The sequence below is a fragment of the Phaeodactylum tricornutum genome, chromosome 10, assembly GCF_000150955.2.
Source record: "Phaeodactylum tricornutum CCAP 1055/1 chromosome 10, whole genome shotgun sequence".
Taxonomy (NCBI): Eukaryota; Bacillariophyta; class Bacillariophyceae; order Surirellales; family Neidiaceae; genus Phaeodactylum; species Phaeodactylum tricornutum.
In genome coordinates, this window is record NC_011678.1 from 707903 (window position 1) to 723055 (window position 15153).

Sequence of the window (15153 nt, forward strand, 5' to 3'; positions counted from 1 at the left end):
GTCTACAGATATTTCTCGCCCTGTCCATCAGGCTGAAATTGGAGAGACGCACTCAGAGGGGTAACGGGAACCGGTTCTCTCAACGGTTCAAGTGTCTCAAGCTCACGGAGATAGAAGTAAGGCACGAATGCAAATGGGCAAAACAAAGGAAACCATTGAGTCCACAGAAAAAGGCATTGAAAAGAGTGTGCTCGACTATAGAGTAGTTTATATTTTGTTGGAACCGTTTGTTGGTTTCTGAGTTTGTTGGCGTTTTCCTAGTTCGTATTGAAAAACGCCATCTGAAAATCATCAACGACTAGATTCTTGTCAAAGGGAAAATCAACAATCGCCAAGCGAATATTACGGACACGACCCTGCCAGTCCGGGCCGTCTTCTGGGACAGTCCAGTAGCCCGTGAACGAATTCATGCCGTTGGCGTCCCAGGTATCCGCCGCGCTGAATCCATCGATCCTCACGTTTCGAAGAGTCCACCCATCGTCTCGGAGAGTCAGTCGAACGCGGGGACACATTTCTCCTTCTTTACTTGAATTAACGCTGCAAGAGCTTCCTTTACCAGTTGCAGCGTCGATAAGTTGAAATTTAGCGGTAAACTTCCATGTTGTTCCTTGCAACAAACACCCATATTCAACACCATTTGGCCATTTGTACTCAGGACCTATCCAGTATCTTCGCCGGTTCCCAGAATCGTAGTACATGGAAGTCGAGGAACTGAAGCCTTCCTTGTTTGACAGACTTCCGCCGCTAGGAACTGACCAGTATCCCTCATACCCCAGATCAAAGTTGGAATTCGCGATCATCTTAGCGCATGCATTCAGGTCCGTTCCGGGACCAATCAGCGGACTTTCGTTTGGAATGCGGATTGGAGCTTGTGCTGGAATGCGGACAGGAGCCTGAGTTGGGATGCGGATAGGAGCTTGGGTTGGAGGAGGCACGGCCAGCACCGGACTCAAGGTTGGAGACTGTGCGAGACTCTTGTTCGTGTCAAGCGTCAGTACCATGCTGAAATCGTCAACAACCAGATCCATACCAAATGGGAATTCGGAAAGTATCACTCGCATGTTTGCGACACCCCCTTGCCATCCTGAACCATTCGCTGGGATTGTCCAATAGCCTTTGAACTCGTTAAACCCATTGGCTACCCAAGTGTCCCCACCGTCGAAGCCGCTGACCCTGAAAGAATGCTGAGTCCAAGATTGGTCGCGCACAATGAGCTGCACCTGAGGGCACATTTCGCCTTCCGAGGACGAGCCTGTGTTACATGAGGCTCCCCTTCCAGTCGTTGAGTCGACAAGCTTCAAGCGAGCAGAAAACTCCCATGTGGTACCCTGCTTTAGACATTTCAAGTCCAGACCTTCTCGCCATTGGTGTGATGGTCCCACCCAGTACCGGTTGCGATTACCAGAGGCGTAGTACATAGCTGTGGCAGATTTATAGCCAGCTGTGGTAGACAATGTACCGACTCCTTGTGCATCCCAATATCCGTTGAAACCACGCTCAAAGTCCGAGTTTGCGATCAAGTTTCCACATGCGGCGAGAGCTGTCGTCGGACTAGGCGTGGGGGGAAAGGTGGTACCTCGAGCCTTGTAGAGAAGAGCGATATCATCATCATCCGGTGCCGTTGGGCAAAGCTTTTCCTGGAACACAATCTCGACATTCGTTGGGTACACAGGCACTCCCTTGTCGAGGAAGTAAGTGTCGTACTCCCGTCCTGACGGGACATGCACGGCAAATCGGCGAGGCCAGGGGTGGTTAAAGTGTACGTAACCGGAGAGTACGGTACAGTCGGACGCGTCCTTGCGGTCGCATACTTTGAGCTTGTAGTCTCGACTTTGGCCCACTGGGACGTAGTAGTGAACGGTGCGGAAGCAAGTGTTGCTACAGTAGGTGTAGCATCGAGCTGCGTTTTCGGTACATGCACTGGGATTGACAAAGCTTGCCAGCTCCGGCGAGTTGACCATCAGAGTAGAAGGAGCAGAGGCAACGCCGTCGAGAAGAGAACCTGTGGTATCGGACACGTACACATCACGTGCACCGGCAGACTTTCCACGACAAAAGTCGATCGAGTTTGCGTCACTTACGGTGGCGCCGGAGTACTGTGAGAACATCTCGAACGATTTGTACCCGTCGAGTCGGGAATCCAGCTCGATTGCGGTTGAAGACGAACACACCGCGTTGGAAAATCCAGAAAATCTGACTTTGTCCAAAATGACACCGTTGAGCTCCGAATCCATCTTTTTCTGCCATGGATTAGTCGATTGGAAAGATATCCCTTGGGCGCAAGGTGCTTGGGCAAAGCGATTCCTTCTGACCACGTCCTTGAATAGATCGGAATAGCCAACAATGGTTGTGTCGGTGACATGAATTTCTTCGTCACGATCGATTTGAATGGCATATCTGTTGTCCGAGAACTTATTGCCAGTCAGAACGATGTTTCGTGACCGGTGGATACGGAGCGCAAGGTGATGGTTGCGGAAGAACTTGTTGTTTTTGAAGTACTGCAGTGTTTCCGGGATGTAACCGCTCAAATAGTAGGTCATCCCTACCCCAAATACGCTATGAACGACGTTGTCCTCGAACTTGCGGGTCGGAACCATCATAGGATCAAAGTCTTGGTGCTCGTTGGCCAGGTTTCCACGGACCAACAGCTCAAACCAAAAGCCCAGAGCTTCGGATCCGGCTACTACATTTCCGATCCACGAGTTGTCAGCGTTCGTGATCCAGAAGGTACTGGCAGACCTATCAGATTCCTTGCCATTGCTACCCATGTTCGGAATGATGACCTCCGGTTTGACGGTGCGTATGCCAATGTTTCGCACAAACTGATTGCCCGTCTCGATGCCATCTTCCAACATGTAACAGTGCCCTTTGGTGAAATAGGCTACATTTTCTTGAACAAGGAGGTTGTTAGTGCCGTGGACGACAATGCAGCGCTGGTTGGAATTGCGAATGGTATTCTTGACTACTACCGAGCCTGAGACATCCCCGCACATGTGAAAGTGGATTGGGTATCTACCCAAGAGGCCTTCTTGTCCGAAGTTAACGAGTTCCACTCCTTCGATACGCTGCCTCACTCGGGGAGTGTGCATGATCCAAAAGTGGCCACCCTTCGTTCCGGGGGCCCCTTCAAAGACAATGTTGCGTGACAGCAAGGCTACCTCGGTGGCAAAGTCTGGGCTGTCGCGAAGCGTGACCGGACGGTTGATGGGTTGGTCGAGATTGAGACGGACGCTATTGGAGCCGACGTTCGAAATGCTGGTGATTTTACGAACTTGCTCGCCAAAGTAACCTTGGTGTTCGGAGGTGATAACAATAGTTGCACCAGTAGCCCATTTATTACGGACCGAATTGGACACAACAATAGCCGAGCTACCAAGGACGTCTTGGATATGTAGCCAGGTTGGTGTGCTAGTAGGTAGGCCATTGACTGCAACAATTAGGGATTTCTGTAAGTGCCGACAGTCACGTATATGTGTGCAGGAAATGCGGATGCCATTTTCGCAACAATCCGAACTTACGATTGACCTTCCCACCAGCCACTGCAATGGATCGAGCTCCTGCATCGCAATTTCCTCCACATTTTGCGGCGTTGCTGCTGATCGGTGCGAACGACGCACTCTCAGTACCTTGCATTACAAACCGTACATCGGGGTTTCCATCAACTGGTTTAGAACTTCTCATCTCAAGCTCGCCTTGGACCGACACCAAGTTCGTCCGAACCGTGAGTCGGTATCCGTCTGGAAACACTAGTTTGCCTCGTATGTCGATGCCATCATTTAGTGTTAGTTGCGGTCCCGGATAGTCCATTGTAACGCACTTGCCACATGGAATAATGACTCTGTTTGATCGAACAGAGTCATTGCCAAACATCGTGACGAAAGATGAACAAGGGGCTTTACCGATGGCAGCATTGCACCTCAAAGGAACAAAATTTTCGACAAGACGCCGAGATAAGGTTGTTGTTAGCGCTTCAGAATCGCCGGCTTCGCTCGCAGACATCGAAGAATTACCACGAATCAGGTTGCTGTTGCACTGGCTAGCGCCAAGGAAAAGAATGGCTAAGCCGAGGACAAGGTGAGAGTACATCGTTAGCCTTCCCTTGTGTTGTTCTCTCTCGAGAGCTTTTCAAAAATGGTGACTGTGAGTTGCAATTGTGATCACAAAAAATTATGAGCAGAAAAGAGCATGAAAATGTAACATTCAAACAGTACCTCGATTACCAAATCCTTGGTATCAAGGTCTTTTTGACATCGGTTGGTCATTCTTCGATTCTCCGTCATTTTTATTTCTTCAGCAAAATGGATCTGGTAGGGTGTACTAGTCTGGGCACGATCGGTCTACTCCAACACGGTCATTTCCATCAATCTTCAGAGTGAGAGGTCTCCCAAAGCATCTGGTGGAACTCTTTGGGATTGTACGCCTCGAAGAAAAGTATGACTTACATTAGGGAAAGCCCAAAATGAGGTCCACTTTCAGACTCATATCGATGGGTCTTTTGACATTTGAATGGTTTTTCTTAGGAATATCATCATTTTTTTAGTATAGCACTTTTTGACCTTACGCTATTTTTTTACGGTCATTTCTGATAGAGATGAAGAACGCTACCCCAAATGCTCTGATACTCCTTCGAAGAAAACAAGCGAACAGAAGTATGTGAGACAAATTTAAACGAGTCACCACTGCTCCCTGGACTATATCCAAAGTCAGTTCAAACTGGTAGGGTCTTTTGGCATTTATTTACGTTGGTCATTCTTTCGTGCCGTCCATTTTTTTGTGAAGCAAATCTTGGGTCCTTTTTCCGTGCCCACACGCACAATCAGGTTGCTCTCTAAGTATGTAGCTTTCCGTGGGAGTCGTCATGCGGAGTAGACGTACAAGGGAAGGAGTGCCTTGGTCCTAGAATGCTTTGTATAGGAGAGAAACGTGTGTGGATGAAACGGAAATGATGCTTACGTTAATTTGCATTTACTCCATCACTGTTCTTGCTTCAAAGCAGGATGCGTTTTGTCTTGCGCAGAAACTGTCGCCATTTCGGGCTCCACAAGTGGTAGAGAAAGGTTTTCGAGGTAGCAGGGAAAAGACATCTTTTGTCCCGAAATTCTGCTCGTATGCCAAAGGTTTTCACTGTTATTGCAACTTAGTATGCCCTGCTTTTTCGGAAGGTGCACACACCGAAAATTGATGTTGTCGAGGGCCTTATGTTGGTATTAACATTAACTGTAATGTAAATTTTTTCGTTACAGTCGGTCAACAGAGTAACAGCCAATTCAAAAAAGTAATTTGTTCGTCAGTCGTCGCCTTCGGCAAGCTCCTCACACTGCGATCATCGCAGACTCCATCGGCAGAAATCGTCTTTTGACAAAAGAGTTCACAGTCAATAACGTGTAAATAGCTAGGCGTATTTATACGAAGAAGTACGAAGTCCGAAGCGATCTGGTTGGAGCACTTCGAGACATCTAAAAGCTGTCTTTCAGCCTTGCGTTTACCGAAAGCAACCAGAAGATATGGGCCGCTGCGGGATTCAAATCGTGATGGTACGTTTATTTTTGAAACAGTCCGTGATGCCTTCCAGTCGCCGAAAGTCCGCAACATTTATGTGCAGCAAACGAGGTTTATTTGTCACTTTGTCCCTCACGCGCCTCTGATCGGATGACAGGGTCCGGCTGGATCAGGAAAGAGCACGTACTGTCAAGCCATGCAGGAACACGCCACGACACTGGCCGGTACGCGTCGACGCCGCATTCACGTCGCCAATCTCGATCCGGCGGCCGAAATATTTCAGTACGACACCGCCTTTGACGTCCGGGATTTGATTTCTGTTGAGGAAGTCATGGAAGAACTGGGCCTCGGTCCTAACGGGGGTCTGCTGTACTGTATGGAGTATCTTGTGGAAAATTTGGATTGGCTGCACGATGAATTGGAGATGTTCCAAGACGACGAATATTTGATTTTGGATTGTCCGGGACAACTGGAGCTCTACACTCACGTGCCGATCATGCGACGAATTCTGGATTCGATGCGAATATGGGGATATGAATCTTCCATGGTCTCCGTTTTTTGTGTCGACGCCGCCTTCTTAATCGACGCCAGTAAATTTTTGTCGGGTAGTCTGTTAAGCCTATCCGCCATGGTGGCGTTGGAGTTGCCCCACGTGAACGTCCTGACGAAATGTGATCTAATGCCGAGAGAAGACGTGGAAAGGATTTTGGGGTACGGTAGTGCAACGCAATTATGGGATTTAGACCAAGATCGACAATCACTTCTCGTCACGGATTTGGATGATGACATGAACGAAGGAAAAGGCGAAGAGCGCCATCGACACAGACGCTTAGAAGCCCGTCGGCGACAGCGAAATCGTTTGACCGATGCTATAGGACAGCTATTGGATGACTACGCTATGGTGAGCTTCATTCCGCTGAATTTGAATGAGGAAGATTCCATCGAGCACGTTTTAGCAACAGTCGATCATGCTATTCAATATGGAGAAGACTTGGAAATCAGGGGTGCTGAGGAAGACGATAATAACGGGAACCCCGATGACCATTAAGTATATCGAAGATTCTTAATTGTCAAAAGAACCTTTACAAACGCTTCCGTTTTAATGAGTCGCTGCTGGTGTACTGTTCGCAATTCCACATAGGGCCGGGGCGACACCAAAACGATTGCCTTGGACGTCAAAGAGCAAGTCATAGCCCACCATTGTATTCAATCCCACCACGGCACCTTGTACTTCGTCCGCGTACAGGCGGTTCATTAGTTTCCTCCGTCCCGTCCAGGGCCGCAAAGGCTCGGGAAGGTCTTCCATGAAATTTTTAGGCAGGGCCTGTAAGGTTACGTTGTTGGCGAGCTCAAAGGTCACGATGGGCAGCGATCTAAACTCATCGTATGTGTAGGCGTACGTGCTCGACGGTTGAAAGGGTGTGTTGGAAAGGCGCGCCCATATTTCTCGCATACGACCCGCAACTGCCTTGGGGAGATACGTGTCCGTCGTTCCCGAGTCCAGTATAGTACCCTTGCCCTCTGCAAAGGCTTCGACCAATGCATGCTCGACAACAGTGTCGTGCTGGTCATTGCTTGTCAAGCATTCGTCCCCTACAAACACTCGGACTACGTGGACAGCATACCAACTCTGAGTGGAAGTGAACGGCGTGTATTTCATCGATTCCGTATGCTTGTCTCGTAGTGGTCCTCCCAGTCCAATGTAGCCTTCAAAAGGTGTCATGCATAGGGAGAATGACTCGCGAGGAATGACATTTTCCTTCCACAATCGCTTAATGAGCGAGAGGTCGGACCGTTCCAAACCCAATATACCGTTGGCGTACTGTGTTCGGAACAATCCCCTGACTTTTTGCTGGCATCCGAACGCAAAGATAATCGTAAAGCTCACGTACTGTTCCAAACTGGATATCTCCGGTCCTCCCAGGACAAACGTATCGCTGACTTCCACTGCTGTCCAGCTGGAGCCTTCAGTATACCTTTGATTAATACCACACTTTTGTTCCGCTGCGCATTCCTGGATGCCGCTGAGCAGACAGGATCCACACTGCGTGTATCGCAGCGTGCTGGACCGCTGGGGGTCCAAATGGGGGAACGGGTGTGCGTGCGTCGTCCCGCATTGCGAACAGGGCTCGCACGCGGTCGCCGTCAACCGCGACCCGGTGTCGACAATCAGCGTTTGCGCCTGCGGCGGTTCCCCCATCCAAGCCGTCACGTGATGCGTACCCGCGACGGCGTGCAGAGGCAGACGGACGGTCGCATTCGGAACAAGTTCCACGGTATTACCGTTGTCGTGACGTCTGCGAAGGTGTGGTTGCGACAATGGTAGCGAGGCGGCGACCGTTTCTTCAGCGGGTTGGGAGGCCGTTTTCCCCAATATCAGAAGACAAACGACGCGAGTACATTGCTGCGTCAAATGCGATTGTCGTCGTCGTCTTCTACTTCCTCTCCTCTGTGGTACCATATTGCAATACATGTATGACCTTGTGGGTCTTAAAGGTTGTAAAGGAAAGCTCCGACAGAGCAGACGTACTGTTTGTAGGTAATGTAATATAAAGTCCAAAGCGACGATGTGCTTCACGATCTTATGAATGAATCTCGGACACGAAACGGATAGCGATTCTGTGTCCTGGCTCTACTGACAGTGAAGTCCTTTCATGATTAAAATGGATCACAACTAACTGTCGTCGCGACATTAGTCAAAGCCAAGCCTTTCTAATTCTCATGGTTTCTCAGTCACCGTCAACGCCACAACTTTCCATCGAAGCTAAGTCCTCTAATGTTACTGATAGCTCAGAATATCCGTACATTAGCATGCCGAGACTGAAGAATATGTGTATTTTACCACGACGTCACTACCAGATGACACAAAATACCGCCGTTCCTTACGTCTAAGAGGCTTGCTTCTCTATGCGAAGCTCGAGCCTGCTATTGGATATTCTTTGTATCGAAGTAGACCTTGAGAAACCGCGGACCGTGTCATTTGGCCAAGCGTACAATATGATACATAATAAATTAGCGGGTTTGACCTGTTCTGATATTGAACGCTAATAAGATAGGATTAAGCCTTTGCGGTACTAACTGTAAGCTGGCGGGTGAACCAATTCATGCTCTTCGGTTCCTTTCGTACATCCAAACAAGCATTGAAACTAAAGTCTCCACGAATTCAAAGAATCTCGTCATTTGCTTCTCTATTTACTTACTATAAAGCTATTTCAAGGTATTGACTCAACAAAGACAGGTTTGAACGGATAAACGGTTGCACTCCTCGCAAAAACAGCGAAGGCGGTGCTTGATGAATGCCGATGCGAAACAACCTCCATTTTCCCGGTCCGATTAAAACAAGATCATGTCGACGTGGGATCAGCAAAAAGCATAGCCGATGCTTTTCACACTGAACATGTGTCATGAAGCGACATATCGTGTTTGGGCTCCAGAGGACGAGGATGAATTACAGGCTCTTCCTCAAGCCATTCTGCCAGCTCTGCAATCGCTCGTTCTAGCTGTTCGTCGTGTCCACTGTAGGCGGTCCGAGGATTGTTGTCCACCTCGACGTCTGGCACTACACCTTGTTGTTCGATGCCCATTCCCCAGCCAAGCCTATCGTTGAAGGTACCGATTTCGGGTGCAGAAGCAATACCGCCGTCCACCAGCCGATTGTCCGACGACAGCCAAATGCCACCGCCCCAGGTCCTGGTTCCGACCAATCGTCCTAGTCCTAGCTCCGAAATACCTCGGGACACTCCTTCCCCATCGCTCGCCGTGTGTTCGTCGATCAGAACCACGATGTGACCACGAAACGCAAACTGTTCGTCCCAATCCAAATCTCCTGTACGTACACCAACGCGGTCTCCCCAATACATCCAGGCTTTGCGCTGCAAAAGAGTGAGAATCCAAGAGTCAATGTTGCCGCCGCGATTGTGGCGCACATCAAGTATCAGAGCTTGTGCGTCATAGTCCGGGAAGAAGTTGCGTGCAAATGCATTCATGTCATGCTGTAACATAGATTGCATGTGAATGTATGCCACTGAAAAACCAGCCTTGACAGCCAGCTCCTTAGCCTTTTGTCGCGTTCGCCATTCCCAGGCTTGGTACCGTAAATCCGCGGCAGCCATTGGAGTGATTGGCACCACAATCAAGGGCTCGGAGATCATTTCGTTCGTTGTACTTCGTACATTCCCAGACTCTAAACGAAGGACTTCAAGGCGCACACTTCGACCCGCACTTCCACGTAGTAGCATGTGGAGATCCGTTGCGTGCATGACGCTTTCACCGTTGACCCCAACTACGACGTCGCCAACTTCTAGCCCATTCTGGCCGGTCGGCTCCAACGCTTGCCCTGAGACAGGGCAATACACCGCGTCCCCATTGACGGTGTTGAAGTCTGGATCTCGTTGAGGAATTTCGGTTATCATGTACCCCTTCCACTCTGGTACTCTCTTGAATGTGGCGCCTAAACTGGCCGGCTCGTGAAGGGAGATTTTCTTCGTATCACCCCCAAAAGGAAGGCTATACTCGCCTCCGTAAACAAAGACGTGCAGAGCACTCAATTCAGAAGCCATTTGTGCCAAGACATCGTCCAGCTCTTCGCGTTTCGTGCACCTTACAACAAGAGATTTGTAACGACCATGTACTCCAGCCCAATCTACTTGGTGCATGTCGGTATCGTAAAAGTAGTCCCGTAGCATTCTCCAAGCATCGTTGTACATTTGTTCGTACTCCAACTGAGGCCAGATTGAAACGGCCATGTTATTTGTGTCGACAATGCTCTCGTCAGATGCGGCATCGAGGAACGCTGCCATCATGCCTGCAGCGGTGTTTGACACAGTTTTCGTCGTCCCGGAAGCAAAGACAAGGTAAAGAAAGTCTCTAGTTGTACTCAGCCCCCATCCAACGACCGATATCGATGATTTCTCAATATCAACACCATCGCTTGGGTATGGGTCAGCAACAAATAATTTGACTATTCGTCCGTCATCAGTATTTTCGACGAGAGCAACACTGCCATCGTCCTGTGCTTGTGTCAAAATCGCTAAGTAGTGAGCATCCGGAACGTGAGCAAGCCTGTACGCCCGACGAGCAAAAGTCAAGTCCTTCCCACTAAAATCAATTTCCATGTCCGAAGGAAATACGGTCTTACGGTCTGCTGTAGTTGTTGGGGCGGATGTGGGAGCCTTGGTGTCGTCCAACAGACGGGAAATCGCGTGGCTACGATATCGCTGAAGCTTCCGTGCGACTATCGCGCGCGCTTGAACGTCTTGGCCCTTTTCCAGTCGACGACTTGAGTCCTTGCTATCACCAACCATGAGAGCCTCCAGCTGCTTGTCTAACGCCATGAGCTGGTCAACAAAGGCTTCGGCTACACCACCACCCGCAAATCGCCCCATAAACGCATCCTCTTTGTCGCCCAAATTGACAGAAGTCAAAGGAAGACCGTACAATGCACTCATAGTTGGAAAATATGGCGATGGGGCACGAGATCCCCAAGGACTAGAAACCTCGGTTTGAATATCTCGGTCTGAAAGAAAGTAGAGCGTAGTCGCTACCTCATCCGGTCTTCCAGTGCCTTGGAGATCGGCCAGGACTTCTTCGATAGCCCGAGTCGACAGGTCTCTACCGGTGATGCCCCAAAAGGGTTCGTACGAATTGAAACGGGAAGGTGTAGCTTGGACAATCCGACCAATGTTAATATCTACCACCTCAGTTGGATCTTCTGGAGAGTTAGGGTCTCCACAATCGACAATACTAACAACCTGAAATTGATTGGTGGCCGGATGACTGATGGCTAAGTAGCGCCCACCTGGACTCCAAACAAGCTCTGCTGACGCGCCATTGATAGGCTCTCCCAGTTCGTTCTTAGATGGCAAAACAGTATAGTTGGTTTCATTTTGATAGAGTGGTACGGTTGTCAGACACACTCGTCCATCCGTGTCGGTCCAAGCCATTCGCCGACCGCAGGGGCTGACTTTAACACTATCAGACCGGACCGAGCCCAAACCCCCTTGACGAGTCGATCCGCCATTTTCATAGCCACCCAAGAAGGGTTTTGGCAAAAGATCTGATGCGGAAAACATGTTGACGGCATCCGTGTCAATCGGTAAGAGGAAAAAGGAGTGCTCCGCCGTCGGACTGCGTGGATCCGTGGCCAAAACGATGGCCATCCGACGTTTTTCTTGGTTCCGATCGGCCAAAATGGGAACGTACTGAGCACTCAAAACTCGCATGGATCCGGCAGTCATGGTTCCTGGTGCTACACGATACCGGCGAAGTGGAAGATTTTGACCGGCGCCTTGATACGTCTTGCTGTGTGCAACGTTTTCCGAGACTGGAGCGACAAACAACTGCCCCCTTACTGTCAACAAGGCTGCCTGTGTACCTACGGCCGTTTCGAAAACATCCAGTGACTTTAAATCGCGCAGCACATTCACGACTCGGATACGCTCTTGGAGTCCGTGAAAGTCGGAATAGACTAGAACCGGTAACCGAGTCGGTGTGGGAGGCGTGGAGCCGGTATTGAGGCTTTGCAACATGGTTTGGACTTGCTCCGCCGTCAATTCGAATAAATCTGCTCCGATCCGCATTACAATTTTTTTCAAGATAGGATCGACGGCATACTCTTGCAACGCTAGTCCTTCCATTTGACACGCCACGTTAGTAATCTGTATTGGTTTGGGCATCACGAAGTGTCCCTTTTTCAGGTTCGACGAAGTCGGTAGGGGCGTTGCCCATAGATTCATTGTGGATGGCCGATTATCCGTGTTGCGATCTGACAAGAACAATAAATACTTCTCTGTTGCAGTCTCATATATACTTGGGGTTTTCGAAGTGCCGTTGTAGTTGGGTGTAAGGGGATAGGCCAGAGCTTGTCCATCGCAATATGCCCACAGAGCTTCAGCTGTCCCACCCACATAGCGAGCTGTATGGGAACTTTGCTTGAAACGGACAAAGTACCAGCAACCTTCCTCAAAAAAACCTTCGGTCGCTTGCGCCAAGGGAACGGGTGTGACATCCAAAACGGCTTTGCCACGCATGGCCTGATCCACCGTTAAATATTGATGTTGTTGTTGCAATCGAATCGTGTACAAGCGCATATCCGGCAAGCTGATTTGATTCGAATCAGCCACAACGACTAGCGTATCGACATCTGACCATCCCGCAATCGCCGAGACGCCGTAGGCACTGTCGAAGAAGGAAACCTGCTTGGTACGACGGGTGACGAGATCCATGACGTAGGCTTCGCGTCGGGAAGTGTAGGTGGCGGTAAAGGCCACGAGGGATCGATTGGGATGTAAAACCGGCGTCCGTACGTTCCCTTCAGTCGTAGTCAGCTTGACGGCCGGGAGTCGTTGTGCACGTGAGTTCTCGGTAGTCTCCAAGTACGTCAAGTATAAATCTCCTTCGCTGACAAAGACGACAGTATTGTTGACGATACTAGGTTGCGTGAGATATCCCAGTCCTTCTTCAGTGGCTAGGCCGTTGGTACCGACATGTACAGAAGAGGAGGGAACGACACGAATGTGCTCCGCGGAAAGATTGTACGGATTCCAGGTAGCGTAAGCATTGGGATCATGAGCAACGGTAAATCCGGACACCGACGAGGATCCACCCTCGACCGCAATTGGGGCGCCTCCCTTTCCGTCACTTGTTGCTGGAGGATTATTTGGACTCCATCTTTGCCCCAGATTGGTAGTTTGGTGCTCACTTGCCAGCAAGTAGTGACGAAAGCCCAACAAGGCCACTCCGAGTAAGGCAACTACCCCGATAATCGTCAACCATACGTAAAGCAGAACGTTGCCCCGACGAAACGAGGAGACTGAAAATGAATTGGATGGTGGTGCTCTTCGTCTCAACGCTGGAGATCCACGCTGCTCCAAGTCTGGATCACTCAGTTCGTCGTCTTCGTCTTCGTCGTGAGCCTTGACGCTCGAGTATTCCTGCAACGAAACGCGCTGCACAAGATCGTGATCCCCACCGTTTACCGACGGCAAGTCCTCATACGAGGAATCCGCCGCCGTTTGGTTTCCCATTCTTTCACCGTCCGTCGAAACCTGGAAGCCTTGAAACCTAAAAGCCTTGAAGGTGCTTCGTCAAAGGCTGGGCGGGAGAACGTTGTGTATGGGCAGGCCAGCGAGGTATCGAGCATACAAAGTAATGTTTTCACTGTCGGATAGGCGTGGCACTGCTGGTCGCTGCCGTAACGGCTCCCAATCATCCAGGTTACTTACAGTTGTTACTGTTACTGTTAGTCCTGCTGCTGTCGGAGATTTCACGCCCTATCCCATTTTTGAAAAGTAACGAATCACGTACTATGCCCCATCCTCGGTGGAGATATAAACAGCGCGCAGAAATTGGCAGCAAAGAACTGTCCAGTCGAGCATTCAGAGATACCCGTCGGAAAAAGCATGATAAGTGAAAAAGTGGAAATTCGCGAGGACAATGCAATTCGACTATGTTTGGACTACTGCAGAGTCATATATTAGATCATCAATTACTGACCAGCCGACAGAGAAAGGGAATCGTAAATAATTTCAAAAACAGAAAAGCGACCGCTCAGACATATCTCAATAAACATTTTGGAATTGAGAGTCATTATTAACTCCTTTGGGCCTTTTGAATACCTTTCGAAAAAGACTCATTCGAGAGTGTTCCCTAGTGTCCACTCTCTTGCCGTGGTTGCTTCTCGGTTGCTGAACTGACTGTGAAATCCAACGAGTTCCACCGAGTAGAATCGATAGACCCTCAAGGCCTTGCACTGCAGTGCCATACACTGGTAAAAAAGGTGAGCGGAGTATTCATTCGAACGATTGGACATGTCGTGGTTTAGTAGCCGTCGCGCCAAGCCAGCCAAAGAGAGCGCGTTCAATACCGACGACAAACCACAAAATGCTTTTGGAGGATTCGGCGCCGTGGCGCACTTTGACGACGGTCCCTTGCGAGACCCTCGGATGGCCAACGACTTTCTCGAAAGGGGAACGAAAAACGAAAATATTCATACGCATTCGGACACCAGTAGCGACGGTGACGACGCTGGTTCCGAGGCAGAGTCGGGTTCTCTCAGCGACGATTCCTTCGTAGGAGGTCCGCTCATGTACGAGTCAACGTGTTCCGACGATTCTATTACTGTAGACACTGCCGATCCAGATTCTCAGGATTGGAATCTACGAAAAGCCAATAACTTTCTGCAGGATTTTTACGACAAGGAGGACCTGGAACGGGTGTCGCAAGAACAGCACCGTTTAAGGTCGACTGACGACGAGAACGATGCAGAATCGGCATCGTCTTCCGACCAGTCTTCGGAAGAAGGCGAGTCCGATTCGGAAACGCTAGAAAAATCCCACTCTCCTCTGTATAAAACATGTAAAGATGCCGATATTTGTCACGAAGACCAGGATCTGGGTACGGCCAAAATAGACACTGCTACTACCTTATCAAGCCACGATGCAAAAAAATTTCCGATAGCCCCGGAAATCTTTGACGAGGGATATGGCGCGGAGCATGATGGCTATGATGTTGCTCCCAACGAGTCCCAGATACATGAATGTTCTGAAACAGAGACGAGTTCGCAGCATGTAGTTGTCCACGATTTTTCTACAGCAAGCGCCTTGAGACCGGCTGTAGCTGAAGCAAGGTCTTTCCGCAACCTTGACAACTCATATA

At 49.6% G+C, this 15153-nt stretch overlaps 5 protein-coding genes across 5 annotated transcripts in view; 2 read left to right on the top strand and 3 right to left on the bottom strand.

Moving 5' to 3' along the window:
* Positions 1-257: 257 nt before the first annotated feature.
* Positions 258-4086, bottom strand: PHATRDRAFT_46560 (predicted protein; the record flags this gene model as incomplete). The annotated part of the gene is made up of 2 exons (XM_002181023.1): positions 258-3427; positions 3519-4086. The coding sequence occupies 2 exons, from the start codon at positions 4084-4086 to the stop codon at positions 258-260; spliced, it is 3738 nt and encodes a 1245-aa protein (XP_002181059.1).
* A 1567-nt stretch (positions 4087-5653) lies between these two features.
* On the top strand, positions 5654-6547 carry PHATRDRAFT_13119 (predicted protein; the record flags this gene model as incomplete). The annotated part of the gene is made up of 2 exons (XM_002180849.1): positions 5654-6215; positions 6297-6547. Coding segments are annotated over 2 exons (813 nt in total), but the record flags the coding sequence as incomplete, so codon positions are not given.
* Positions 6524-7960, bottom strand: PHATRDRAFT_46561 (predicted protein; the record flags this gene model as incomplete). The annotated part of the gene is made up of 1 exon (XM_002181024.1): positions 6524-7960. One exon carries the CDS (start codon positions 7958-7960, stop codon positions 6599-6601), a length of 1362 nt encoding a protein of 453 aa, XP_002181060.1. The 3' UTR covers positions 6524-6598.
* A 925-nt stretch (positions 7961-8885) lies between these two features.
* Positions 8886-13523, bottom strand: PHATRDRAFT_46562 (predicted protein; the record flags this gene model as incomplete). Its single annotated transcript, XM_002181025.1, has 1 exon — positions 8886-13523. The coding sequence occupies one exon, from the start codon at positions 13521-13523 to the stop codon at positions 8886-8888; it is 4638 nt and encodes a 1545-aa protein (XP_002181061.1).
* Positions 13524-14306: 783 nt separating this feature from the next.
* PHATRDRAFT_36547 (predicted protein) overlaps positions 14307-15153 on the top strand; it is a gene marked incomplete at both ends in the record, with an annotated part of 1419 nt that continues 572 nt past the window's right edge. Inside the window, one exon of the mRNA XM_002180850.1 lies at positions 14307-15124. Within this exon, the coding sequence (XP_002180886.1) occupies positions 14307-15124 (818 nt within the window). The remainder of the gene's footprint in view (positions 15125-15153) is intronic.